The sequence below is a fragment of the Pan paniscus genome, chromosome 14 (assembly GCF_029289425.2).
Source record: "Pan paniscus chromosome 14, NHGRI_mPanPan1-v2.0_pri, whole genome shotgun sequence".
NCBI classification, from domain to species: domain Eukaryota; kingdom Metazoa; phylum Chordata; class Mammalia; order Primates; family Hominidae; genus Pan; species Pan paniscus.
This window is the reverse complement of record NC_073263.2, coordinates 29,010,331-29,037,472: the sequence shown is the minus strand read 5'-3', so window position 1 is coordinate 29,037,472 and position 27,142 is coordinate 29,010,331. Positions and strand designations below refer to the sequence as shown.

At 42.5% G+C, this 27,142-nt stretch overlaps 1 protein-coding gene across 4 annotated transcripts in view; it reads right to left on the bottom strand.

Moving 5' to 3' along the window:
* MTUS2 (microtubule associated scaffold protein 2) overlaps nucleotides 1-27,142 on the bottom strand; it is a 680,252-nt gene that overhangs the window by 57,201 nt on the left and 595,909 nt on the right. For 3 of the 4 annotated variants that reach the window (XM_063595693.1, XM_034936505.3, XM_034936506.3), the window contains one exon: nucleotides 9,676-9,742. In XM_063595693.1, the coding sequence (XP_063451763.1) occupies nucleotides 9,676-9,742 (67 nt within the window). Of the gene's footprint in view, nucleotides 1-9,675; nucleotides 9,743-20,795; nucleotides 21,246-27,142 lie in introns of those variants that run through there. The other variant, XM_008971601.4, reaches the window with a different exon arrangement.

Sequence of the window (27,142 nt, the reverse complement as noted above, 5' to 3'; positions counted from 1 at the left end):
AACATTCAGGTATTGTTTTGCTATAGTTCAATAAACTGACCTTAATCAAAACATGGATTTAACTATTTGGATTTCTGTACAATACCTGAGAAACTCTGCTAGAAAGAGTGCTTTAGGCCAGGCACAGTGGCTCATGCCTGTAATCCCAACACTTTGGGAGGCCGAGGTGGGCGGATCACTTGAGGTCAGGAGTTCAAGACCAGCCTGGCAAACATGGCGAAACCCCATCTCTACTAAAAATACAAAAACTAGCCGGGCGTGGTGGCCCGTGCCTGTAATCCTAGCTATTAGGGAACCTGAGGCAGGAGAATCGCTTGAACTCGGGAGATGGAGGTGGCAGTGAGCCAAGATCACACCACTGCACTCCAGTTTGGGTGAGAGTGAGACTCCGTCTTAAAAAAAAAAAAAAAAAAAAAAAAAGCACTCTGTTTTTCAACTGTATTTCATTTTAACTATTTTTAAAGTGTTCAGAAAAGATAAAAAAGTAAAGTCCATCTTAAATCTGAACTCAGAAGGAAGATGAAAACCAGTGGCCTGGCTTGGGTGGGGACACCGAGAATAGAGGCTGTCACAAGCTCTGAAAGGGGCACAGGCACAGGAGGCAGCTTTGTCCAGCAGTACTGGGGACTGGGGGCAGCTGCAGGTGAATTGGGCAATATCTGGGCAAGGTCACCAAGGGGAAAAAAAAGACATTTCCCCATTTCCACTGTGGCTAAATTTGCCTTGTGACTTAGTTCTGGCCAATGAAGCCAGCAGCTGGGGTGATTGAGAACTTCAAAGTTAAGAGCCAATTTCACACCACATTCAGATAGTCACAGCTTTGAGCAGCCCCAGGAAAGAGCGTGACAGGTGTTTTGCTGGGGAAGCATCACTGGTTCATTCACATCAACAGGCCTTCCAGTCTGGCTGGCAGGGCAGCAGGGTTAGCTAGGGGTGCCAGCCAGAAGGCTCCATTGTATCACCGCTGCATTGCATGTTTTCTGTCTGGTGGAGTTTGTTTAATTCATATTGATTTTTAAGACTCAGGTTTTCTAATAAGGCAGTCACAATGTGACTGTGATGTCATTTTCTCTCTCAGCTTGGCTAGGGAGAGAACCTTAAACATCCACCTGATGGCAGTAAACAAAACTTGAGGCATATGATCTCGAAAGGAGATAATCCTTTCTGAGGAAGAGCATCTTATAAACCGATTTCAGTGCTTACAAATACATCAGTGCTCTTCAATTATTCAATATTCGACTTTGGAATTTGGAGTGTGATGTTCCATCAGAAAAATCAAGGGTCATATTTTATTTTCTGGAAAATTTTTAAATGTGATTAAAAAATCAAATATTAAATATATTTCTAGCATCTCCGCTTTTCCTCCCTGGGTGTGGTGCTGGATTCCGGTTTCCTGGGGATCCAAAATGCCCTTTAATCCCCACAACCACCACCACCTGGGGAAGCCTTTTCCAGGGACACACCCAATTCCCAAAAACCCCACAGACAAGAACCATCACCCATGGAGGGTGAGTTGAGGATGAGATACTTTATGACCAGCATTAAAAAAAAATAAAAATGGAGACAACAGTTTAGATACCCCAAGGCCAACCACCTAGAGCCAGGTAACCAAAACTTAAGTCACCCTGATTTCCCCAAACGGGTAATTATCCTAGCCCTAAACGAAACACACAAGTAAGCTTTTGGTCTTTATAAGCATGATTCAATGAAATCAAACCAATCAGCTACAGATGAATCAGCTCAAATAGCTCTATTTGCCTTAAAAAAGAATATATGACAGCGTATCATGAAAAAAAGTCAAAATACTCCCCCTTTATGCTCTAGAAACTGTGCTGCAACTGCTGTAAAACTGAGCCGTAGTGGCATTTTTTGGTTTGAGGTCTCCCAGTTCATGACGTATTCTTTTGTATGCATCATATACTCTTTAAAATCTAACTTGATCTGATTTCATTTTTGACACCAGAGTGCCCTGTCTCCAAGGAAACACATGTTGAGTATACCTTATCTGAAATGCTTGGCACCAGAAGCATTTCACATTTCTGATTTTTTTTTATTTTGGAATATTTGCATTATACTTACTAGATGAGCATCCCTAATTTAAAAATCTTAAATCCGAAAGTATCCAATCAGCATTTCTTTTGAGCATCAGGTCGGTGCTCAAAAGGTTTTGGATTTTGGAGCATTTCAGATTTTGGATTTTTGAACTGTGGATAATCAACATGTACAATGTAACACAAATATGAGCAAATTCAGCCACTCCATAGGGACTCTACTCTTGAACCATAAAAGGCTCCGTCCTAAACTACACCCTGATATACACTTGGATATTATGTGTCTCTTCTCATTTGTGTGTATGTGTGTGTGCATGGGAGGGAGAGAGAGAAAATTTAATTTCCTCTTTATAAGGCAACCCTAGCAACACTAAGATGAAATCCACCATAATCTTGATTTACAGAATAAATATCCAACACATTTTGCATTACAGATACATTTGGGACAAATGTAAAATCCTCCCAAAATTATCAGTCAGTGCTTTTGAGAATATATTCCCAAGAAAATAACAAAAGAGGTAAAAAGTAATTTGCAAACACTATACTTGTTGCATAACAGCAAAAAATGGTCAAAATCCAAATGCTCAAAGAAAAGGAACTTACTGTAGTTTGTCAGCACTATAGAACATTTTATGGCTATGAAATGACAAGTATGAAGACTCTGATATATAGAAAGAGAAATATGGAAACACTCTTTCTGTCCTTAGGTGTGCAAAATGGGCAGTGCCTGGAAGTGCTCATGGCAACCACTGTTCCAGGGCAGATTTGCTGGGGAGAGTAGGTGTTAGTAGGTGCTCAATGATTGTGCTCTCCTCCCCCACCCACAGGCATCTACCTGCATCTTAGCATATGAGGTCCACAGTAGATAGCACCTCTTTCACAGAGCCTTTAATTGTAAACTCTTTGAGAAGATGAGCTGAGTCTTATGCACCACAGAATCTCTGGTACTAAGCATCGGGTCAGTCTAGCCCACACAGCGCCTCTGTGCAATCTGGGGAAAAAGTGTCCCTTCCTCTGAGTGGCAGCAGCCTCATGCCAGGGCACAGGGCTTGGTGGTGGCTGCAATATGGATGCATTTCAGCCCTGACCCAGAGGGGTGCCCCTTTAAAGGGTATAATCTACTGCAGTACCCTTGGTGACCCTGACCAGCCTGTGTCTGGCAAAAAGTAGGTGCTCAAGAAATAGCTGTTGGATGCATGAATGGACTGAGATTAAGGAGAACAAAGTTTTTCCTTTGGTGCTTTTTGCACATGTCCCAGCTTTAGCCAAGATCTTTGAAACAAATCTGTAGACTGATCTCTAAAATGAAATGGATAGGGTACTGTCACTCTGGTCTGGACCAGCCCTAAAATCCTATGACTTCCCTGGCTGCTCCATACAAGGTGCTCAGAACCTCGCTAAATGAGTGAATCATTCTCCATGACTGTAGGACCTGGTCTGGGTGTGGTATAAAATATATTTGGTCCTTCTCCCCAGTTTCTGGCACAAGTCTCTAATATGCTTGGAGTTTTTCGAGTGGTAGGATTACCTTTTGTGACTCATAATGATCCCCTTTCAATCACACCTGAGTTTATGCTAACGGTGACTTAGGGTAGGGTCCCTATTTGACTTTAGGATGGGGCTGGTCACCAGAAGGAACAAGTCATTAGAGGATTGGAACTTTCAGTCCCACCCACCAACTTCCAGGGAGAGAGGGAGAGGAAGAGGCTGGGGATAGAATGATATAAACTCTCTTTTTTTTTTTTTTGGAGACAGAGTCTTGCTCCGTCACCCAGGCTGGAGTGCAGTGGCACAATCTTGGCTCACTGCAACATCCGCCTCCCAGGTTCAAGCAATTCTCCTGCCTCAGCCTCCCGAGTAGCTGGGATTACAGGTGCTTGCCACCATACCTGGCTAATTTTTTTTTTTTTTTTTTTTTGTATTTTTAGTACAGATGGGGTTCGCCATGGCCAGGCTGGCCTTGAACTCCTGGCCTCAAGTGATCCACCTGCCTTGGCCTTCCAAAGTGCTGGGATTATAAGCATGAGCCACTGTGCCTGGCCAGAATTATATAAACTCTTGAACATGATTCAACAGGCTTCGGGGTTGGTGAGTATACCAAGTGCAGGGAAGATGGTGCGCCCAGAGGGCATGGAAACTCCCCACCTCGCCCCCTGCCATATACCTTGCTCTATGCATCATTCTAGTGAATTATCAAACCTAAGGAGGCAGTTATGGCAACCTCTGAGTTTATAGCAGATTGGACAGAACCTTGGGTGGCCACTGAGACTTAGGACTGGTTTCTGAGGTGGAGGTGGTCTTGTGGGACTGAGCCCTCAACCTGGGAGTCTATACTAACACTGGGTCCTTAGTGTCAGAACTGAATGGAATCACTGGACACTCAGCTGATGAGGAATAATTAGCCATCAGTATGGAGAAACCCTCCACACCCCGGGCATCAGAAAACAGCACTCACTAGGGCATGTTCTCAAGTTTTATTTCTAAATCAATTGCCAGGAAATTCCTACTTAAAAACTATTGGAGATTATCTTCCAGTGTGTGAGGACACAAGTCAAGTCTCTGGTAGAGGGCACTATGCAAACTACAGACCTTCTAGAAGATTCAGTCGTGATACCACCAGAGATGTCACAAATGGGAAGGTATAAATGGGCAGTGTCTGCAAATGTACTGGGGATTACTTTCCATGCTTAGCTCCCCAAAGTCCATCTAACCAGGAGGGTAGCTGATTTGAGAAGACTGAGTCCCCCAGGCAGACAGGCAAAGGCAAAGGAAGGAGGCGGGAGTGAAGGAAGGGGATATCCTCTGTCATTTCTCAGGAGCCAGGCCAGCCTCTGTATAATTTCCAAACAGGTACAATTTGTCTTTTGCATCTTCCTTTTCTGCACTTTTCCCCACCCACCTGTGCCACTCTCCCTTGGCCTGCCTTGCTGCCCAGGGCCCCCCATGATGGGATCCTGCCCTCCTGGGCTTATCTCAAATGATATATACTCCCTGCCTCAACCCTGTCCCTGGCCCAAATCAAACTCCCTGTTCCTTCAGTGTAGTTCATTGAATCTCCAACTTCACTGTACTTAATAAGGGGGCTTTAAAAAAAACGGCCTAGGCCTCACCTTCAAATATTTTGATTCTGTTGCCTAGGGCAGCACTGCAGGTGAGTCTAACATGCATCAGGTCTGTGAACACAGACAAAGCTGATTCTGACCAGATGCTAAAGGTTTTTTTTGTTTGTTTGTTTTGAGACAGAGTTTTGCTCTTGTTGCCCAGGCTGGAGTACAATGGCGCAATCTCGGCTCACTGTCACCTCTCCGCCTTCCAGGTTCAAGCGATTCTCCTCCCTCAGCCTCCTCAGTAGCTGGGATTACAGGCACCCACCACCACACCTAGCTAATTTTTTATTTTTATTTTTAGTAGAGATGGGGTTTGACCATGTTGGCCAGGCTGGTCTCCAACTCCTGACCTCAGGTGATCCACCTGCTTCAGCCTCCCAAAGTGCTGGGATTATAGGTGTGAGCCGCTGTGCTAAGTCCAGATGCTAAAGCTTTTGATTGCATTTATTCACCTCAGAAGTTTGGACAATGGATGGGTATTTATTAACAGATATTGGTGGAATTTAGGGCAGCAGTTTAATGGATATGAAACAGTTTAAGCAGCAATTTTTAGATTTGGGAGACAGGGCAGCCCTGTTCTGGAATGTGCAATAAATACACCTAACTATTCTGACTTTCTGCACCTTCTTCCCTTCTTCCTTGTCTGAATTCAGAGCCTTAGAAATTCCATCTCCCCCATGTCCCCCCACATCCTTCCACGTCCAGCTCCCATTAGACTCAGCTGACAAGAGCCTTAACTTAGGACAGGACTGGTGCTAAGGGGAAGGGACTGGCCATAGTACTCTCTCTGGGCCACCTGTAAGCCAGGTTTGCATGCTCAATGCTCTTCTCCCATCAAGAGAATACATTGTACGTCTAGAAGCCAGAGCTTATGCGCTTTACGGTTGACAGTTGATCCCCACATTCCCCTCCGTCTTTCTTCTCTCACCAATGCAATCTCAGCTACGGACTGGGTGCTTGCTGCTGAAGTGTGTGCCAGGGATGAAAGCTGGGCAGAAGGAACCAGGCAGTGGTGCTGCCAAGGCCTTCCGCCCTCCCTCCAGTAGCTTTTTCATCTGGCAGGTAATTCTGGTTCTATTCTTAGCACTTAGGCAGAAATCAAATAAGATTTCAACCCAAAACCCAATGTAATCCTTGTGTAGCGCCTGCTGCATTTAGAAGCTTCAGGAAAGCACAGAGAGAAGCAGCCTTGCACTTGGCACACCCGGCACCCAACCCAATTGCATCAGGGGACACAGGGCCCCCAGAGCCAAAGCTTGCCCATGGGGAGTGCAGAAGTCTCTCTAGGGAGAAATTCACCCTGGAGTGGAAATTTCCATCTTTTATCTTTGGTTTCAAGGTGCTACACACCAGATAGTTATGAGAGTCACCTTTACAGAGTGCTTCATCAGCATTATCTTCTTTAATTGACTTTCCATTTTATGAAGGGGAACTTGTGGGACAGAGAGGTCTACCAGCTCGCCCCACCTGAACCTAAAGCCCATGCTCAGAACTGCCAAGCCTTGGAACCCCCTAGAAACTCATCTATTTCATAGAGAAGCATACTCAGGGATTGGCTTATAGCATTTCAGGGCTACAGACTTGACAGCCCTCATATAATTCAATGCTTTTCTATCTTAACTAAGACCAACATATCTTGCTAAAAGAGAAGGAAAGGCAGCAGGAGCTATAAATTACAGGGGGTAACGCACTGCACATTGTTTTAGCTGAACTATATAAGCATCTTTCAGTTCCTGAGTCTCTGAAGACTCAACCTTCCTCATGCTCAAGTCTCTCGGCCACTGAGGGCAGGGAAGTGTCCTCAAGCCTGTGGTTTGCAAACTGTGTGCTGACGCACCCTGGGCCACTGCAGCAAATCACAGGGCACTGCAGGGTTTCTTCTATTAATACTTCGGAGGGAAACACACCAATGCTGCCTCCCTGGGGGATACCATGTGAACTCCTGGTTTGGGGGATTCAGAGTTTTGACATTAGCTCATCACTAGCTCACACTTCATCCCCTTTCACGATATCATATCTCTGCAAAGCTGAGGTTTTGGCTGCTGCTGTGATAAAAAGTATGCAGTGAAAATCAGTGTGAAACAAGATGCAAGGATAGCCTTATCCAATCAGATGCCAAGGTCTGAGAAGTTATGTGGGGCCCAATCACAAGCAAGTCATTGTGGTTCCTTAAGAATAAAACAAAAATATATTGTTTTCTTTCCATTTATGTTCAGTTTTTCAAACGGCCACAAAGTTGTTAGAATATACACACTTAAGTGGCTTAGACTTACCTCCTTACTAAATAGAGCTGGGAGGTATTTATTTGGCCTTGATACTGTGAAAAAAAATTACTGAGACACTGTGGTCACTGTGAATTGAGAATTTTGGAACCTCTACCCTAGGCCTCTGAGCTGCTCCCACAGTGTCATCAGGGGCCATCTCCAAGGGTCTCTACCTCTACAAGGTGGGGAGGGGCAGATTCCAGAAGGGGACGAGGCAAGGTCTCCCAGCTGTCTCCACTTCCACATCCCCTGGGAACTGACCTGAAGGTCAGCAGAGGTGAAATCTGTTCTTTGGCAGCTTCGCTCAGGAGGAGAGGCCTCAGAGTCACCTCTAACTGAGGACAGGCCCTAAAGCCAGTGAGTGGAGAAGGGGGTCTTTGCAGTTCTTCAGGTGAGGATTTTTTTGATTAAAAAAATCCTTTTTGATAAGGTAGTTTCCATCAGTGGGGAAGGAGGCAGAAGGTCCTTTTAAAGGAACCATGGGAGTCATCAAGGAGGACGGCTCCCATGTGTGCATGTGTGTGTGCACACATGTACAATGTGTGCATGCACGGGAGGGCAGCCAATCACATGGGACCCATGGCTCCACGGGTGAAGGGTGGTGAGTCCTTCCTTAGAGAAGAACAGAAACAGTCCCTGACATTGGGCAGGGTCACCAGTGAGTGTACCGGGAGCTTCCCTTCAGGAAAAAGTGGGGGCCACTCTCAACACAGGTCTTTGAGGCCAGATGTGGGCATCTGGATCATGAAGGGTGGCCACATTGGTGAAGAAACAGATGGGGACACAGAGGCTTCAACCATGGAGGCCTTGGCAATGAGGTCATCACTGGAGCTATCACTGTGAATGCTGCTTGGGGTGATACCCAACAAATAGAAATTAGCCTCAATCTCCATGAAAACAACAACAATGGCAAAAAGGAAGGATGAGACTTCTCCAGCAAGAGTCTGCGGGGAGTGGGGCCACTTTCTCCCCTCCCGCTCCTCTTTCCAGCCAGGTCAGATATGGCTCCCGTGGACCTCAGCTTTCCAGGGCTCCTCACACCCTGCCTTTCCTAGCTGACTGTTGGAAGAAGCCTACATCTGGCGTCAACCCCTGGGCTTCTCCTGGCGGGGGAGAAGGGGTGTCCGGGTGTAGGTGTCCCTGCAGCAGTAGCAGGGTCCTGCTGCTCCGGATCACCCACTAGCAAGTCTGGGAAGGGGCCTGTTATTTGTTGTTTCACCACAAGCATCTGCTGTCCTTAGAGAGGAGAAGAGACCATTGCAGACCTACTTTAATGTTAAAAGAAGTCACAGAACTCACAGGGGAGAAAAACAAAACATTTTAACAAAGGGAGAGAGGAGTACAAAGGGTTGGGGAAAGCTATGCTTGGATCTCACTATTCTGCACACCTGAGGGCCTGTGGTCCCTGGGGAAGTTCAGCCTTCCGCCTGTCCGCATGGCTGGCTACTTGCCAAGGACACCTGGGATTGCTCCAATCCCTTCACTCACGGAGGAAGCCACACCTGCACATGGTGGGCTGCTCCCAGGACCACACTAGATGGAGGAGGAGTGCTCACTGGTAAAGAGAATAGCGGGCAATAGGAACAGACCATGTGTATTTCAGCTTTGCTGACTGATTCCTGGGGAAAGAGAATAACAGATGGTCAAGAGGGAAGATGGGATCAAGCAATGAGAATATGGCAAATATCTGGTCCTGTCCTTGACCTACAGTGAAAGCCACATCCCCAGGGTTTGGGGATCATTTTATTTGTAAGGTCTCCATGGTCCAGACTGAACCAAACCGTTTCATCAGCCAAATATTAGAAATTTCAACATGAACTCTCATATTTTTAATCCAACCAGATTTGTGCTTTTGACCTTGTTCTAGATCACAGAGTATTTCACGACAGGGTAGACAGTGGCAGGAAGCCATGGAACATCTGCATCTTGCAGACAGCATCTCATTTTATAAGAGGGGACCCAGATGGATCAATGCAGACTGATGAATGAGCTGCCATCTGCAAATAGCAGAGTCAAGGCCTGATGAGTTCCACTGTGAACTGTTAGGAAGCTGTCTTTATAACAACAGAGACGTGAAAATTATGATTCCCTGCTAAGGCTACAGCAGCCCACCACTGTGCTGGGTAAGATACTTCATTCATCTAGGCAGGTTTGCACTGGCTTATTACAGGAGGCATAATTGCTTTTGTTACACATTCACAGGAATCAGGAAAAGACATTCTTTATGCTCCTCATTTTCAATGCCCTACTTACCAACTTCATCCCTGATGTTTGCAAGTTCGATTGACAGCTCTTTTTCTTTCACAAGGGCACTTTCATTCTGAAAAAACAAAAACGGATACCGAGAGTCCCCTAGTTTTATGCTAGATAAGCACTTTCACATGATTAATTAATGAATCGTATTAAGCAAATATTTATAAGTCTAGTCCTTAGGAGATAATTTTCACATTATATAAGCATGTAAAAACTTACAAAGTCAAGTCTGACTCATTCATTTGTATCCCATTCAAATGGCAAAGCTTGCATTATAATATTAATAATACCCGTGGTTGTGTTTTTGTCTCGATTACACTCCTGTATATCATCCTGCATTAATTCTTTGCAAATTTATGTCCCACCCATTAATCTATTGCCACATATTATTATACAGTGTTTATTATTATCACTACTATGAGATTTCCGACCATTAAAAAAGTCTGTGCCATATTTCTCTGAGGGCCAAATGCTTGTTTTACCAACTGTTTTTTAAACTTACCCTTTTGTCCATACATGATTAGCTACTTAATCAATAATAAAGATCAGGGCAGAAGGCTTAGCATGAAACATTTCTCTTTGTAATACCACCAACAACAATATTTAAGGTTTCCAAGTTTTTTGTTCCACTGTCAGCATCAATAGATGAAAAAAGGAAATCTCAGGCTTGAAATACCATTTAGTGCAAAAAATGCCCCATATAACTAAATGACTGCTAAGTTGTTTTCAAATCAAATACATCCTCTGATATAAAGTAGGGAAGTAGTTGAAGATGTGCTGAATTTGTAATCTGCGTTATTGAGTCACTATAAACAGCATATTATGATTTTATTACTCACAATTACCAGAAAAGATGTGCTATATAAATTCTCTTCAAGTTTGAGATACCAAAACTACAGGCCTTCAAAGAAAGTCTCTGTCATTCTGTAGCATGGACTCTCGAAGCAAAGTGATTTCCAGGGAGGGAATTTTGAGTAAAATGTGGACCGAATACCTAGCATGAGTATCATCGGGGCCTTGAGAATGTTCTTTCTTCCTTAACCACTGTTGCCTTTGGTTTCAGCACCTCTGAAGGACGTGTGCGGAATGTGACCAGACCGTTCTCACAATATTGTTTCTGGTGTGCTGTTTTTAGACGCGGGGAACAAGTGTGCTGCTTTGGGTTGGTGGGAGGGTCTCGGGTTATCCAGAGGGCATTTGCTAAGCTGTGTCATAATATTCATCATGCCAAAAATAAAACTCTATTTCATAATACGCTGAGAGCTATTTTCATTGTGGGAGTCAAAAATTATTAGCTAATGGTTTCCTTAAGAAAATGTAGCAATAGATCTGTCCCTGAGGGAAATGGACCCTGCTATAGTCTGAAGGTATGTGTCCCCCTAAATCCCCCTAAAATTCATGTTGAAATCCTCACCTCCAAGCTGATGATATTAGGAGGTGGGGCTTCTGGGAAGTGATCAGGTCATGAGGGTGGAGCCCTCAGGAATAAAATTAGAGGGATCCCAGGGAGCTGCCTTGCCCCTTCCTCCGTGTGAGGATACAGCCAGAAGGTACTAATGTTTACGGGAAAGTGGCCCGCACCTGACACTGAAACTGCTGGAGCCTAGATCTTGGGCTTCCCAGACTGCAGAATTGTGAGAAATAAATTTCTGTTATTTATAAACCACCCAGTTTATGACATTTAGTTACAGCATCCCAAAGACACTAAGACAGACCCAACGGACACCTCCCATCTCATTTCTGAAGTTCTCTCCTTCCATCCCAGCCCATAGCATCCTTGTTTTCCCTGAATTTCAGAGTTAACAACTACATCTGAGAGCATGTATTTTATTGCATAATCCTACTCTGTATCTCAATATTCCTACTCTAATGCCACACCCACTGTGCAGGGTTGTCATGAGGATTAAATTAATGTATGTGATGTAGTTAGTGTCCAGCATTTAGCAAGCTCATACAAGTGTAAGTTGTTATTATATTTCTGTTTCCTTTTATTTCATTTGCAACTGGATAACACCCTATATATAATAGGTGCTTTTCCATATTAATTATCTAAATGCATTTAGAATTTGCATATCAGTCTTATACTTTTTTTTTTTTTTGAGATAAGATCTCGCTCTGTCACCTAGCCTGGAATGCAGTGGTGTAATCATGGCTCACTGCAACCTCTACCTCCCAGGCTCAATGTATCCTCACACCTCAGCCTCCCAAGTAGCAGGGACTACAGGTGCATGCCACCATGCCCAGCTAATTTTCTGTATTTTTAGTAGAGACGAGGTTTCACCATGTTGCTCAGGCTGGTCGCAAATTCCTGGGCTTAAGCAATCTGTCCAATCTGTGGCTGCCACAGTACTGGGATTACAGGTGTGAGCCACCGTGACTGGCCTTATGCTCTGTTTTTGTAAGCACCTTCCTGGTCTGCCCTGATTTTGCTTAATTTTTGACGTGGTTCAGAGATTGGAGAAGCCAGAACAGGGAACATGTTCTAATCAGACCGATCACAGGGATTACATACTCATTCAAACAGCAGCATAATATGACCAGATGACAATCAATGTGTTCCTGTAGGTTAAGCAAATTTGGTATTTTGGAGAGCACTAATTTTGGTACTGACCCTGAAATAATCTTAACCTAGTGGAAAAACCAACTTGCTTTTACTGTCAAGAATAGTTCTGAATACTCATATTCTCTAATTCCTAAACACGTTCCTAAATAATTATCTAAACACAGCCAGAGAATTGAAATAGTATGCTTATCAGTCCAGAAATAGCATTATACAGTGTTCACTCTCAGAGTAATGAGAGTTGCAAAGACTTAGACTGGGCCAGGCAGTGAACAATCAGAAAATAACAAAAACAACAAATCAACTCTAATTTCTAACTGAAAGCCAACATCTCCCTCAGCTCCCTGTCATGGCCCCTGCTGGACGTTAACAGTCATGCCCTAGGGATCTCTCACATCATAACAAATCAGTCCACACTCCCAGCCACAGAAGAATCAGGCCTGTGGGGAAGAAGTGGCTGGAAGGCCCTATGAGAGGGACAGGCCTCTTCGGTATGGCGCTGACTATGAGGGAGACTGCTGATGAAGACCTTCAGACTTGAATCACTTTGGTGAAAACCTAATGCTGATGTTTTGTGGTCAGGCCTTCCCTGTCCATCTGTTGCTTTAGGAGAAACACAAATAAGATTGATGGAAACCAAGTGAGAATGTAAAAAAAAAAAAAAGCAAGAAAAGAAAGGAAGGAAGGGGATGGGGAGAGAGAGAGGCAAGGAAGTGGAAAGGAGATAGAAGTGAGATTAGAGACCTTGTACCATCTCCATTTGGGGAAGCAGAGGCTATTAAAACAGATCACGAAGACCCAATGAAAATGACCCCATCCACCCTTTTGCAAGTTCAGGCCCTAAAACCAGCCAGTTCCAAACTATAGTCATTAGATGGCTTTCCAAGGAAGGGTTGGCTGCCAAAGATAAGCAACAAACCTGATGACTCAAATGTCAAGGAAAATAACTTAACTCTGGCAAGTTCTGGCTAAGTATTATTTACTAATTACTACAGGTGATTCATGCTGTCCACCACCAAACACTCTCTGTAGTCCAGGCACAATGTTAGGTAAGCCCTTTATGTCATTTACTCCTCCAGACACTGTCCAGAGCGTCCCGGGTCTTATTTGTCTTTATGGAGGAGGAAACTGGGACTCTATGGTGAAGCGGCTGGCCCCTGCACAACCCACCAGGAAATGGCAAAGGCAGGAGTTTCCACCCATCGTCCACACTCTTCATCAAACACGAGCACACCAAGATTTCCCCTCCTAGCCATGCTTAGATAGATGAAACAACAAGATCCAAATTGCACTGAGCCTCGGCTTGGATCTGAGCACTTATTACCATGAAGCTTTTCATGTCTGACTGGGAGAGAGGCAGGGTCCGCTCCTGACTACTCTGTCTCAATGAAAGAATGCCCTGGCTGCATTCACATCCCACTCCACAGCCTGAACTGCCTGTCTGTGTCCTGGGTGTTGATTTGTGAGTTGCACATTAGTCTGTTTCCAGCGTCTGGACCCATTTCAGCATCGCTTACTTGGGCTATAACTTCTGAGAGAGTAGTTGTTTAGTTTTCCCCACCAGCTTCTAGAAGGATGCTGTCTGATGACCTCTGAATATGTTGCTGCTGAAGATGCTGGCACAGCTCTGCTCTGGCTCGCTGAGGCCAGCCTGCGCAGTTTGGCGACAGCCCTTCCTCCATAAGTGCTTGTTTTTGAAATGATATCAACTCTTCTAATTTATGAATCCTCTGCATAAAGTAAGTTACTTTTTGCTTCCTGCAAGCCAAACCAGAATGACGTAGTGCCACCCTGCAATGAAATGAGTCAATAGCTGTGACTGCAGGAACACTGTTCCTTAGGCAAGAGTGAACTTAAAGGAATCTTCCATTTACTGCTCTTTGCCTCAAAAAGTTATTCCTCCATCCATCAAGGTTCAACAGAATCCAGTGTGATCTTGCAAGGCCCTTAGGTTCTGTTGAACACCCGGGATTCCCTTGGAAAGGATCTCAAGTCATTACTCCCCTCCATTCCCCAAACTATGCCTGGTCTGGGTGATGACACTGTGGGTTGACTGAAATATGATCAAGGCCTCCTCTAAGGGCCCAGGGTTAGATCAGTGCCTCTCTAAATGGGGGATGAGTGGAAAATTCCTAATGAGTGCCAAGTACATGAGCTCCTGTTTTCACTCAAGAGGGCTAAAAATAGAACTCAGTGTTAATCATCCAAACTGCCCTGGTGATATAGTCCAGAAATTGCAAAGCCTAACGAGGCCACTCCTCTAAAATTCTGTTTACTCTATGACAGGCTTAACTGGAAATTGACACTTTAAGAACATTTATTTAAGCCCCCAAACAGCAGCTGTTTCTTCTTAGCTACCTCTTTCATTTGTTCATGTACCGCTCTCCTTTGCACGCTGAGTTCTCCATTCATTCTAGTGTGGTCTATCTCTTATTCACAGATGGAATGCAAGACAAGCTACTCCCATGAAACATCCAACTCACTCCCTGTACGTCTTGCCTTAAACATACCCCTGCAAGTCTGCTACAGTGAAGCCTCCACTTCTTTTTAGACATGGCTCCCAATCTAAGACTCTTTGCAAACTCGCGGGGATACTGCCTTTCACTTTTCCTTGCTAGAGCAGCCTTGCAAAGCAGACAACCCACTAATCATCCCATTAACCTCAAGCAATCAGATGTGTGGCCAAAGCCCAGGCAAGCCTCCCATACTCTGTTATTTTAACATGTGTGGTCAATGGGCGTTATCTCTTCTGATGGTTGATGCTATCCCGTGAAGCTGGTGGTAATGGGAAGTGAAAACGCCCGTCCTTGTTAGCATCATCCGTGTGATTCTCTGCTTGGGCATCAGCCACCTGTGCCACTCCTCAAATTAGAAACCAACAGAACAGCTATTTACTCCTAAAACTGAACGCTGGGTAAATCTGAGGTGCTTTCACCCCAGTTCATCCAGAAATAGGAAATGTATACCAAATAACACATACTCACTGAGTGCCTACTATGTGCCTGGCAGACATTTCTGCTCTCAAGAAGCTTGACGTCCAGAGAGTCAGTAAATGGATGAACAATTACAGAACACTGTGATCTAACCCAGCAGGGCAAGGCTGTCTTGGAGATTTAAACTGAGAGCAGCAGCATATGCAGAGAGTACCCCAGGCAAAACAGCATCTGGGACTTTTTGGGAACCTCTCTCAGTCCATCAGATGGGCCCCTTTTCCCTCTAACTTTCTGCCTCTGGTCTATGAAATTCCCTGCAGGAATTCTTGGTTGGCTACATGGGGTACTGAGCACAATTTCATCAAACTCACTGCAGATTTGAGCATTTTCATCAGCTCCTTCTTCCCCACCTGATTTTTTTTAAAAAAGAAAATACATGTATATGTAAATTTAAAAATATACACGTAAGCCCAAAGACTTCCAAATAATCTTTCCTATATTTTTAGCCTGCTCTGAAATCCGTGTGGATCAGGAAAATCCAACCCTGTGAGCTGGGCCATTTTTTCCCAAGCTAAACCATCGAACCACAACAGGAAATTAAATAAGAGAGCTATAGAATTCTGGTATTTGATGAAACCTCCAGATCTTTTAAAATTGTGAATTAAAAAAATTCAAATGTGGCACACATGCACACTAAATTGCAAAAAGGTTAAAGGTTTTTTTACGCTTCTCAGAAACATTATTGCTTTTTACGTAGGGCTCTATGAGTTTAAATTAGGGTTTAAAATCAACATGGTAGAACTTCATCTTCATATGAAAACACTCTCTTTTGTATTTCAAAATGAACCAGCTGCAAGGAAACAGCAACAAAATACAAGTATCTGAGTTGTTTTCATACCACCTTTTGTGGCTATCGCACTCGTTTTCAATACTAATACTATGAAGATTGGCCAGATCCATAATATATAATAGCTCTGTGGGAAAATCCCATAGGAGGTGGATTGACCTTTTGTTTTTCATTTCAGTTATTATAGCTTTAAAGAAGTACTGATAGCATGCCTTGAGTTAATCAATAAGTATTATTTCTTCCACATATAATTAACACTAGGGCCTCTGTGTTTTTGTATAATGATCTGCTTTTCTGCTGTGAAATGAAATTTCATATAGGCTTGTCAGAAACAAAGTATCCTTCCCATTTAATACTCTTCAATACATTTCAGTGTCTACTTGTATGAAAAATGAGCAAAGTCATACTGTGTATTAGAAGAAATCAAAATGATTACAAACGCATAATTTCAGCCTTTGCCTTTGTGCATGTGGGGAAGAGTCACTGGGTAAAAAGATATCTAGCTTTCCCAAGAGGCTGTAGTTAATAAGGGAATATCACACCATACCTGGATTACTAATGAACAATGGCAAAGGACAGAGATTAATGGGGCCAAGGAGAAGAAATGCTGATCCAAAGAAGTCATGCTGGGAAATTCTGGTCTCAGAGTAAGTGCAGGAAAAAGGAGAATTAGCCAGTTGCCTGCGTTTTAATCCATTTGTGTATCACTTAAGAAGTTTCTTGATCCTTCTGGATTCTATCTTCCTCTAATAACCCTCCCAAATTTATTACTGTCAGAGCACATACACATACATGGGAGGAACAGTGAGGTGCCTCTCCCAACTCCCACCCCTGCCAAGAATTTAGAGACAAGGTAAATAAGACTAGCCTCTGAGATTAGAATCAAGGCTAGGGTAGAGATATGCAAATTAACCCCTAAAGGGACAGGACCATACCTAAACCAGCAAGTGTTGCTGTTGGACTGAATCTATAACATGGTCTGAGGAATAACAGTCCATTACAAGAGGAGTTGGACAGTGAAGGGAGCTTAGGAAAGGCAGTCACCAGGGCCAGGAACATTTCAGGGGAGCAGGGATATGGGAGATGAGCCCAGAAGGCTTTTGAGGCCACCAGATTCTTATAGAGCAACTCGCTGGCTCAGATTCCATTCGCATCAAGGCTTCTTATGAGCTAGACTTTTGACTCTAAAAAGAAATAACATGTTGATCAGGCTTGTTATTGTTTGCTTGTCAGTTATATTTCGTATCGTTAAAAAGGAAGCTCGTATTATAGTTCATACATCTAGTTTATTCCTCTTAATAACTCAACAATTCTAACAATCATCAGCTCAGGAAGGTTATGGATAAGGAGTTTCTGTGCATGTAGAGCTCCTGGCTTCATCCTGGATCAGGTTGAGTCTGTAGGTGAATGGGCCCTTTGGGATCCATCTGGGTCATATCATTCCTTTCAAATACCTGTGGACGAGTCTTTCTACAGACTGCATCTCTGCTCAAAAGCCCAAGATAGATCCCTACTTTTTATTTAGCTCAAGTTTAAAAACCTGGGTCTTTGGCCAGGCATGGTGGCTCACACCTATTATCCCAACATTTTGGGTGGCCGAGGTGGGTGGATCACTTGAGCCAAAAAGTTTGAGACAAACTTGGGCAATATAGCGAGACCCCAGCTCTGCCAAAAAAAAAAAAAAAAAATAGCTGAGCGTGGTGGTGCACACTTGTGGTCCCAGCTACTTGGGAAGCTGAGGTGGGAAGATTGTTTGAGTCTGGGAGTTCAAGTTTATAGTGAGCCATGATCACACCACTGCACTCCAGACTGGGTGACAGAGGGAGACCCTATCTCAAACAAAACAAAACAAAAAACAAATCAACCAACAAAAAACCTGGGTCTGGCTTTCATGCTGGAAACTTCCCCACACTCCCTATGCACCATATCTCCCACTGTGTTTACCATGAGGTTGCCCCTCTCATGTTTCATAAAATGAAGCTAAAAGACCTTTCCTTATGTGCTCCTTGCTTGGAATACATTCCTTCTCTTTAGTTTAATAAAATTCCACCCATTCTTCAAAGGGTAATTCATGTTCCACTTTTGCCAAGAAACCTTGCCTATGGTTCTAGCCTGACTTCTCCTTTCACTAAATTCCAGAAACAGGTATGGTCAGTACCGCATAACTTTCACTTAATTATACTCCAGTCTTGTGCTAATGTTTAATTGTTCTGTGTGTGTTATTGTTGCCTATCCACTTATAAGTTCTCTGGAAAAGGTAGAAATACAACCAAACCAATTATCGGTAAACTACATAAGGGCCGGCCATGCCTTTTAAGAATTATTTGATGGTCCCAATAGTAACAAGGCACAGAGTAAACCAGTAATAAATATTTCCAATGGATAGGTCTTTATAAGTTGGAAATACATAAGCACAAACAGCTTTTAGACAATTTGTTCACTTAACATTTTTTTTCATTATATACTCTAGGCAAGATTCCAGTTTCCCCTAAAAAATTAATGCTAAATAAGCATCCTCATATTCATGATTTTTAGTTGATATTCAGTTTTCGGTCAGATCTCTGGAACTGATTACTTTAAAAGTATCTTTAATTGTCCCACCATGTTTTTCAGAACAGCTTTAGCTGCACTATGATCAAACTGTTAAATTGTTTTGATTTCTCAAAATGAAGTTTGCTATTTTGATCTATATGAAGTTCTGAGGAGATATTTATTGTTTTAAGGTTTATCAAGCTAGGTTAAGGTAATCAGAAACAACTCTATCAACAATTTTACCAGGCCTCTTTTAAACTGTGTATCAACATTATTGGGGTGGTTAGAGTTGATTAACAGATTGAAGAACTTTGTTGTGGGATTTGGGAATTCTGATTTCTAGAGTTTGAAGTTGGAATGGAATCCTATCATGCTCCTAGTATACAATACCTGGCCCAATAGGTAACTATCAATTAAATAAATGATTTTGGCATACTGCCTGTGAAGTTATTCTGCAAAGTAGGCAACTACATAAAACAATGTGTTTTTTAATTTAAAAAGAAAGTCCTCAGTTCATTAAAAGAGCACCGGTGAAAATATATGTATAAAACTTCAAATGGGAATACTATTCTGAAATATAGCAAAGAAAAGACAAGAAATGTAGGTGTGAACATAATGAAAAAGCTGGTAAAAGCAGTGTAAGTTTTAAAGTTTTCATCAGTAAAAAATAATTTGTATAGAACTGGAAGTTTCAAAGCTAAAACACTGGAAAGTTACTTAAACATCATACTGCTAAAGAGATGAAGTAACATTAAATTATCTTCCAAAATCTCTGAATTCAAGAATGACATAGGGATAATCATTTTCAAGAACTTGATTTAAAACAAAATAGGGAAACAGATTCCCTTTGAAACATACTTTCTCAAACCAAAAGTCCTCCATATTACAGCCTCTATTTCTAAAACTTTTGCATTAGGATTTAGAAATATGAAATTTATAATACTGTTTTACATGTAGCAAATCTTTCCCTTTTATTATGACTATTGTTGTAAGTCTTCAATACTCTTTTGTGACCACTTCGCAAAAGGCTTAATCACTTCAGTGTTAGATGTGCAGACAATTGAGCGCAAATGCTTTATATTTCTTTCTGTTAAAAGCACATAAATGTGTATATAAATATTTTAGTTCATACTCATGGTAGCAAAGCCAAATCCACTGAAGTAGTTATTTCTATTGGAGCAAAACTAGTAAGTGACTTTTAAGGTATCAGTTTAATTTTCCTAGGTGGTAAGTAACCCTACTTTAGGTCAAAGTTCATAAGCAGACTGGTAACTAAGATGCTCCCAAGTGACCGCTTTTTGATGAGCATGTATATTAAGCCATATATTTTCCTTCTCCTGGTCACATACCTCAAGCTATCTAGATAGCTGATGTCCACATGGGTAGGAAGAAGGCAATTTCCACAATTCAATTGTGAAATCCCATTTCATGCATCTTGTAGAAATCCAAATATGCATGACAATAAAATATCTCACAGAGACAAGAGTTCTTGCCAACAGATTTCTAGTAATGAAATTAAAAGCATATCCTAATCCCTCTGCTAGCTCACAACAGTAGGCAAATGTCAAAAGCAAAGAAAGGCTTTGTGTTGGAATTGCTATATAATTCTTGCATACTCTATTTTCAGTTCCCTGGCTGTGAATTTTTCTCCTAGGAAGACTTGAACACACCCTCAGACTCTCTCTGGCTTTTTAAGTTTTCACTTCTATGTTTATTCATCTCTCCGTGATGCAAAGAAGTACAGATAGAACAACTATACTGTGTGCTTTCTTCTCTGATGTGAAGAATGTAAATTACAAGAATGAGTGCTGTTTTGAAAAAAGAGTGGTAAACTTTCAAAGTTAGCACTTGGCGAAGAAAAACATGCCTAACTAATCTAAATTCCCCAGTGGAACGTCTTAGGTTTCACAGGTACATTAAAATGCATTAAGAATATTGCAAAGATCTCTTGGCAGTTTTGATTTCAAGATGTTGGAGCAGAATCCTACTATTTCAGGAAAATGCAACAGTTACATTTGAGACTGCAGGAATACAGAATTATGTAAGGCACTGCAGAGTATGTGAGAGCAAATGTTTCTGTGAACACCACTCACAATTCAGCACATTGGAACGAGTAAAGGGAGCCTCCTGTTCACCAACAAAGCGCACACGCATGCTAGGGGGACAGGCACAGAGGTGGCTGGCTCACGGCTTTCTCTCTGCCCTTGCAAAGGAGGAGGGGGAAGAAGAGAGAGGGAAGGCAAAGTACCGTCTTGTCCAGGCACTGAAGGCAGTTATAAGGCTTGCAGCAGCAATGGCCCATCCCGGCAGGCTGGCTGGCAAGGGGACCTCCTTCATTCAAGGTGTCAGCGGGCAACTCCTAAGCCGAGGTACCGGCACACACGAAAGGGGCGCGCCGCTGGGAGCTGTCACAACTTCCATGTGGTTCCCTTGGCTACCTTATTTCTCCTAAACTTCAGGAATCCAGGAGGCAGAGGAATGAGAGGAGGAGGAGAGCAGGGCAGCAGCGATCAGATCTTGCTGCTGCGGGAGGGAGGGCGGGCGGGAGCCAGGAAGGGAGGGGACAGGCAGGAGGGAGGGTCACTTTGCCACTGGAGTCCTCAGGGTGAGGCAAATCAATAGTCGCATAACCACAGAGCATTTACCAATGCCGGCTCCCTAAAAGGACAGCCTGCTCTCCGCTGGGTGCGCGGCCGCTCCCAGCCCTCCCCTGGCGGGGATGCGCCTCCGCACCGCGCAGACACGCCTGGAGCGGACGCAGGAAGCACAAAAGGCGAGCCTGGGCTTCAGGGTACTGCCTGGGGACGCCCGAAAGGGCTGCCAGGGCTTGGCTCTGCTGCAATCCTAGCTCCTATTTTTCTGGGAAGTAAAAATATTTATAAACGTGATGTATATGGCCTCTCCTCCCATGAAACTCTTCTCAGAATATTTGTTGCTAATGGGAACCGCCAATTTCTCATTTTCTAATTTGCATGCCATGAACAATTTTTTTGCCTTATTCGATGAAATCTTCATATTTAAAATATAACTGTGAAGTCGCTTGCCTAGGCTGACATACACACACCATTCAACTGGCTTGAGTAATTAAAATTGGGGCTTGGGGCAGGTATCTCTCCTAGGCAAACTGGCATAAAAGCCTTGAAGGACTTGATCTTTCTAGTTTTTCACACAGTTAAACATCAGAAAAGGAAAGAATCAGGGAGCAAATGTTTGTTTCTGTTTTCTCAAAAAAGACTTGGTATTTAAAAATATATTTCTGTAATCCTGAAAGTAAAAGAAGCAAATATTTACATGATTGATTTTATATGCCCTGATACCCCTCAGAGGAGAAATCTTGAAATTCCTCATGTTTAGAAATATACAATTACAGTTTTGCCCACTAAATTGCCTAAGGCTGTAAACAGACAATAGTTGTTAAAACTAGATGATTTTACTAACTTAACTGAGATTTTCCAAGCAGATTTTAATTAAGTAGTATAGGCTCAGAGAAAGGCAAGTATTTAGTGATCAAATAGGAACAGACTGGAATGTCTGCCTTAAACTTGAAAGAATAAATGGAAACCTTTCTTTAAAGCTAACAGGTAAATTAGCATAATCCTTCAGGAAGGCGACTTGGCTGTACCTATCAAAATATTGAATGTACGCACACCTTGACCCAACATTTGCACATCTATGCTATAATAATATTCACATAAATACACAAGCTTGTATGCATAAGGATCTTCAATTCAGCATCGTTGGTAACAGCATAAAAATGTGGAATATTTTAGATTTTCAATGCCTTTCTATTATATGGAAAGATGATATACATTGTTGACTGAGAAAGCAAAGTTTTATTAAAAAAACAAAGCAAACATACACATTTGCATATGTTTGGAATAAAGCTTTGGAAAGATTCACACATTCATGGAATAGCAGCCGACCCTTAAGGAATGGAAAACAGGAGGGAGTGAATGTCCACTTTTTACCCTCTCATGAGCATGTTTTATTTCTACTGTTTTAAAACAAAGTGTGCCAGGGAAAAGGCAGGGACCCCCATCTGGGCTCTGTGATGTTGTGAGGTCCAGAGCTCCCTCCTGCTCACTTGGGCTAATGCTCCTTGGCAGTGAGCTTGGGCAGACCTCTCAGAGGGAAAGAAGCTCACAGTACCTTGAGCTCAAACCTGGGCTGAAAGCTGTTTCTAGGGCTTTTGAAATCTGTGAGAAAAACTTTATGTTGCAAAAAGTGGTGGCTTAGTATACCCCCACGCTCATAGCAGCATTATTCACAATAGCCAAAAGGTGGAAGCAACCAGAACATCCACCAACAGAGGAATGGATAAACAAAATGTGGTGTATGCATGCAGTGGAACATTAGTCAGCCTTAAAAAGGAAGGAAATTCTGACAGGTGCTACAAAACATGCCTAAATAATCTGACACGTGCTACAAAACAAGCCTAACTCATCTAAATTCGTCTTAGGATGAATGAAACTTGAGGATATCATGTTAAGTGAAATAAGCCAGTCACAAAAGGACAAATACTGTACGATTCCACTTATATGAAGTACCTAGAGTGGTCGAATTCACAGAGACAGAAAGTGGAATGGTGGTTGCCAAGGGCTGGGGACAGGGAGAAGTAGGGAATTGTTGAATGAATACAGAGTTTTAGTCTTAGAAGATGAAGAGTTCTGGATTCGCACTACAATGCCAATATACAGACTGTTCCCCACTTATGATGGTTCCATTTATGACTGTTCCACTTTACGATGGCGTAACACATTCAGAAAACTCCTTGACTTACAATGGGGCTAAAGCAGGATAAATCCCTCGTAAATTGAAAATACCGTTAAGTTGAAAGTGCATTGTCATAACCCTGTTGGAAGTTGAGGATCATGTGTACTTAACAATAAACTGTACACTCAGAAATAGTTAAGATGGCAAATCTTTTGTTATATTTTATCGCAGTTTTTCTAAAAGAGAAGTGGTAGCTTGCATTTATCCGGAGGCAAACAGCTCCTGAGCTGCAGGTATGGATTAAATCAAGACAGAGCAAAGCCCTATTGTGGACAGAGCCAGGTGGGGTGGGAAGGCCTGCAAAGCTAACTAAGCTCCCTACATTGATTTAAAGAATGCTTTCTTCCAGCTCAGTCGTCTTCCTGCAGATAGTTCCCTTTAGGAAACAGTTTTATTCTAAATTAGAGTTTAGAGTGCTCTATACTAGAAAATTACTTCTTATTCTTAGGAGATGTATGAGAGCCCTTGCTAACCAGTTGCTCACAGGAGATTAGCGTGAGACTGGAGGATCTACACAAAGAGAGGCGATTTTCAGCTTCTCTTCTTGGGCACAGAGGGCACTGAAGGGCACGGCACTTCCGTAGTCCAGTCCTTCCTATGTTGGTGAAATCGCACATGTACTATGATCTCAGTGCACATGACCCAGATTTTGAGAAATGTATTCATGTTGTAGAATTGTGCCTTGTTTTCTTTACATGTTATAAAAATTTCAAACATACTGAAAAATAGAGCTAAATACCAAAGGTCTTCATATCCCTATTTCCAGGTTCAACCGTCATCAAGGTGTTGGCACACTTGTTTCATCTATCCTTTTTTACTTTTATGTTTTTACTTTTTCTTCATATACCCATCACCCCAATTCAGCAATTACCAAGACTGTTAACCTTATTTTCACTTGTCCCTTGTCTTTCTTTTTTCTTTGTTAAAGTATTTCTTTTTTTTGTATGTTTGTTTGTTGAGACAGAGTCTCACTCTGTCCCCCAGGCTGGAGTGCAGTGGTGCCATCTCAGCTTAATGCAAACTCCGCCTCCCAGGTTTAAGCAATTCTCCTGTCTCAGCCTCCCAAGTAGCTGGGATTACAGGTGCGTGCCATCACGCCCAGGTAATTTTTGTATTTTAGTAGAAATGGGGTTTCACCATGTTGGCCAGGCTGGTCTCAAACTCCTTACCTCAAGTGATCTGCCCACCTTGGCCTCCCAAAGTGCTGGGATTACAGGTGTGAGCCACTGCACCTGGTCTGTTAAAATATTTCTATGTTAAAGTATTTTCTAAGCAAAACCCTACATGCTGTAGTATGCATTGCTAAAAATTATGAACATTTTCTTACCTAACCACAATGCCATTAAAACAATAAAAGTGACAATAATTCCTTGGTATCCAATATCTAGCTCATAAAAAAATTTTGCTGGTTTCTAAAAAAAAATTTTCCTGGTTTCTTTGTTTGAATCAGGATCCAAACTAGGTCTATGTATTACATCAGGTTTTAAGTATCTTGGGTCTCCTATGAACAGCAATCCCCACCCCTCCTCTCCTTTTGCTGCCATGCCATTGACTTGTTCAGAAACTGGGTCAGCTTCCCTGTAGAATGTCCTACATGCTGGATTTGCCTCTTTGTTTCTTTGTAATGTCACTTCACCTGTTCCTGCATCCCTTTAAGTGAAATTTAGCTCTCAAATCTGGGTCAGATTCAAGTTCAATTTTTGGGATAACATCTCAGAGGTGATGCTGTGTGCTTCATGTTTCATTCTGTCGGGAAGCACACCGTGTCTGGGTGTTCCAATTTTAGTGAGCTAGAGTGGATCAGGATGTGATAGCCTCATCTCCACTGTTAAGTTCCCCATCAACCTTTCATATAATGGCTTCATTTGTTAATAATTATTACCTCAATCAATTATTTCACTGGGGACTGCAACATAATGTTCTGATTATTTTTGTCTTTTTGCGTTTATTAGATGGAATTTTTATATAAAAAAAGAATTTTTCTTCAACTGGGGTGACTTCTTTGATATACATTTTTAAATTGATACATATTTGTACATATTTATGGGGTACATGTTATATTTTGATACATGCATACAATATGTAATAATCAAATCAGTGTAATTAGGATATCCATCACTGCAAACATTTATCATTTCTTTGTGTTGGGAACATTCTAAATCTTATCTTCTAGCTATTTTGAAATATACAATAAATTATTGTTGGCCAGGCATGGTGGCTCACACTTATGATCCCAGCACTTATGGAGGCCGAGGTGGGCAGATCACTTTGAGGTCAGGAGTTTGAGACCAGCCCAGCCAACATGGTGAAACCCCATCTCTACTAAAAAAAAAAAAAATTAGCCAGGCATGGTGGCAGGCACCTGTAATCCCAGCTATTCAGGAGGCTGAGGCAGGAGAATCCCTTGAACCCTGGAGGCCGAGGTTGCAGTGAGCCGAGATCGTGTCACTGCATTGTAGCCTGGGCGACAAAAGTGAGACTCCATCTCAGAAAAAAAAAAAAAATTACTGTTAACTACAGTCACCCTACTGTGCTATCCAACACTAGAACGTATTCTATCTAACTATATGTTTGTACAACTAGGGCAATTTTAATTTCCTGCAATATAGTTTGTACAGGAAGAACAGGATAAATGCCTAATCATCTTTTACATGCCAATTTCCTGAATAAAGACTGTGGAAATGGTACCCAATGAGGTTGTTGTTGAGATTGTTGTTTGTTTCCTCTCACCTTTTAAAAACATCATTATAAATTATAAACTCATGTTTCTATTTTGACATACACAATATGTTTTAGTCCATTGCACTAATTACCATTTTTTGATGCTCAGTGTATCCCCTTTTTGGTCTGCAGCCCTTCTTTTTGGTCCCTCTGTCCTTTTAGCACAACTCACTTGTCTACCTTCCTTGCTTCCTGACACAAGATATCCTAGGCTCATCTTATGTATTTCCTCCTCCAGTTGTGCAGTCATCTATCCTTGCTAGGAGCCCTAGTTCCTTCTAGCTGGCAATGACAATTAGGTACCACAAACAATGGGTGCTGTTTGTTGTCTTTGGAGAGCCACTTGAAGGGAGCGAGATTTCTTTTGAAGGAAGTGAGCCTTCCCATAGACAAAATGTCCTTTGAAGAAATCACTGAATAAATCAGCATGGGGCCTTGGGCTAGGGGGAGAAGGAAGCAACTCCTTCTCTTGGAGCTTTCAGAGGCTGGGGCCTAAATTCCAGGTAGAGGAAAAATACTCAGTGAAATTCATTTTGAGAGAGATAAACTGGTCCTGATAATATGGCAGCAAGCTAAGGGCCATATAGGGAGGTCCCCTCTGAATAAAAATTCTCCAGGGACTCACCCAAATGCTTGGATACCTGAAAAAAGACTAAACTTGAAGGCAAATACAATGAAGGTTTAGACTGTTGTAATTTGGCATAAAAAGAAACCATGGGCTGGGCGTGGTGACTCACGCCTGTAATCCCAGCACTTTGGGAGGCCAAGGGAGGTATCACCTGAGGTCAGGAGTTTGAGACCAGCCTGGCCAACAGGGTGAAACCCTGTCTCTATTAAAAATTGTAATCCTAGCTACCCAGGAGGCTGAGGCAGGAGAATTGCTTGAACCCAGGAGGCAGAGGTTGCAGTAAGCTGAGATCATGCCACCACACTTCAGCCCAGGCAACAGAGCAACAGAGCGAGACTCTGTCTCAAAAAAAAAAAAAAAAAAAAAAAGAAAGAAAAGAAAAGAAATCATGACCTCACAGGCTTATGAAATTTGGGACATTTTGGCTCCCAATATTTAAAAAAGTTTGTGGTGATTTTTACTCCTGGCATATT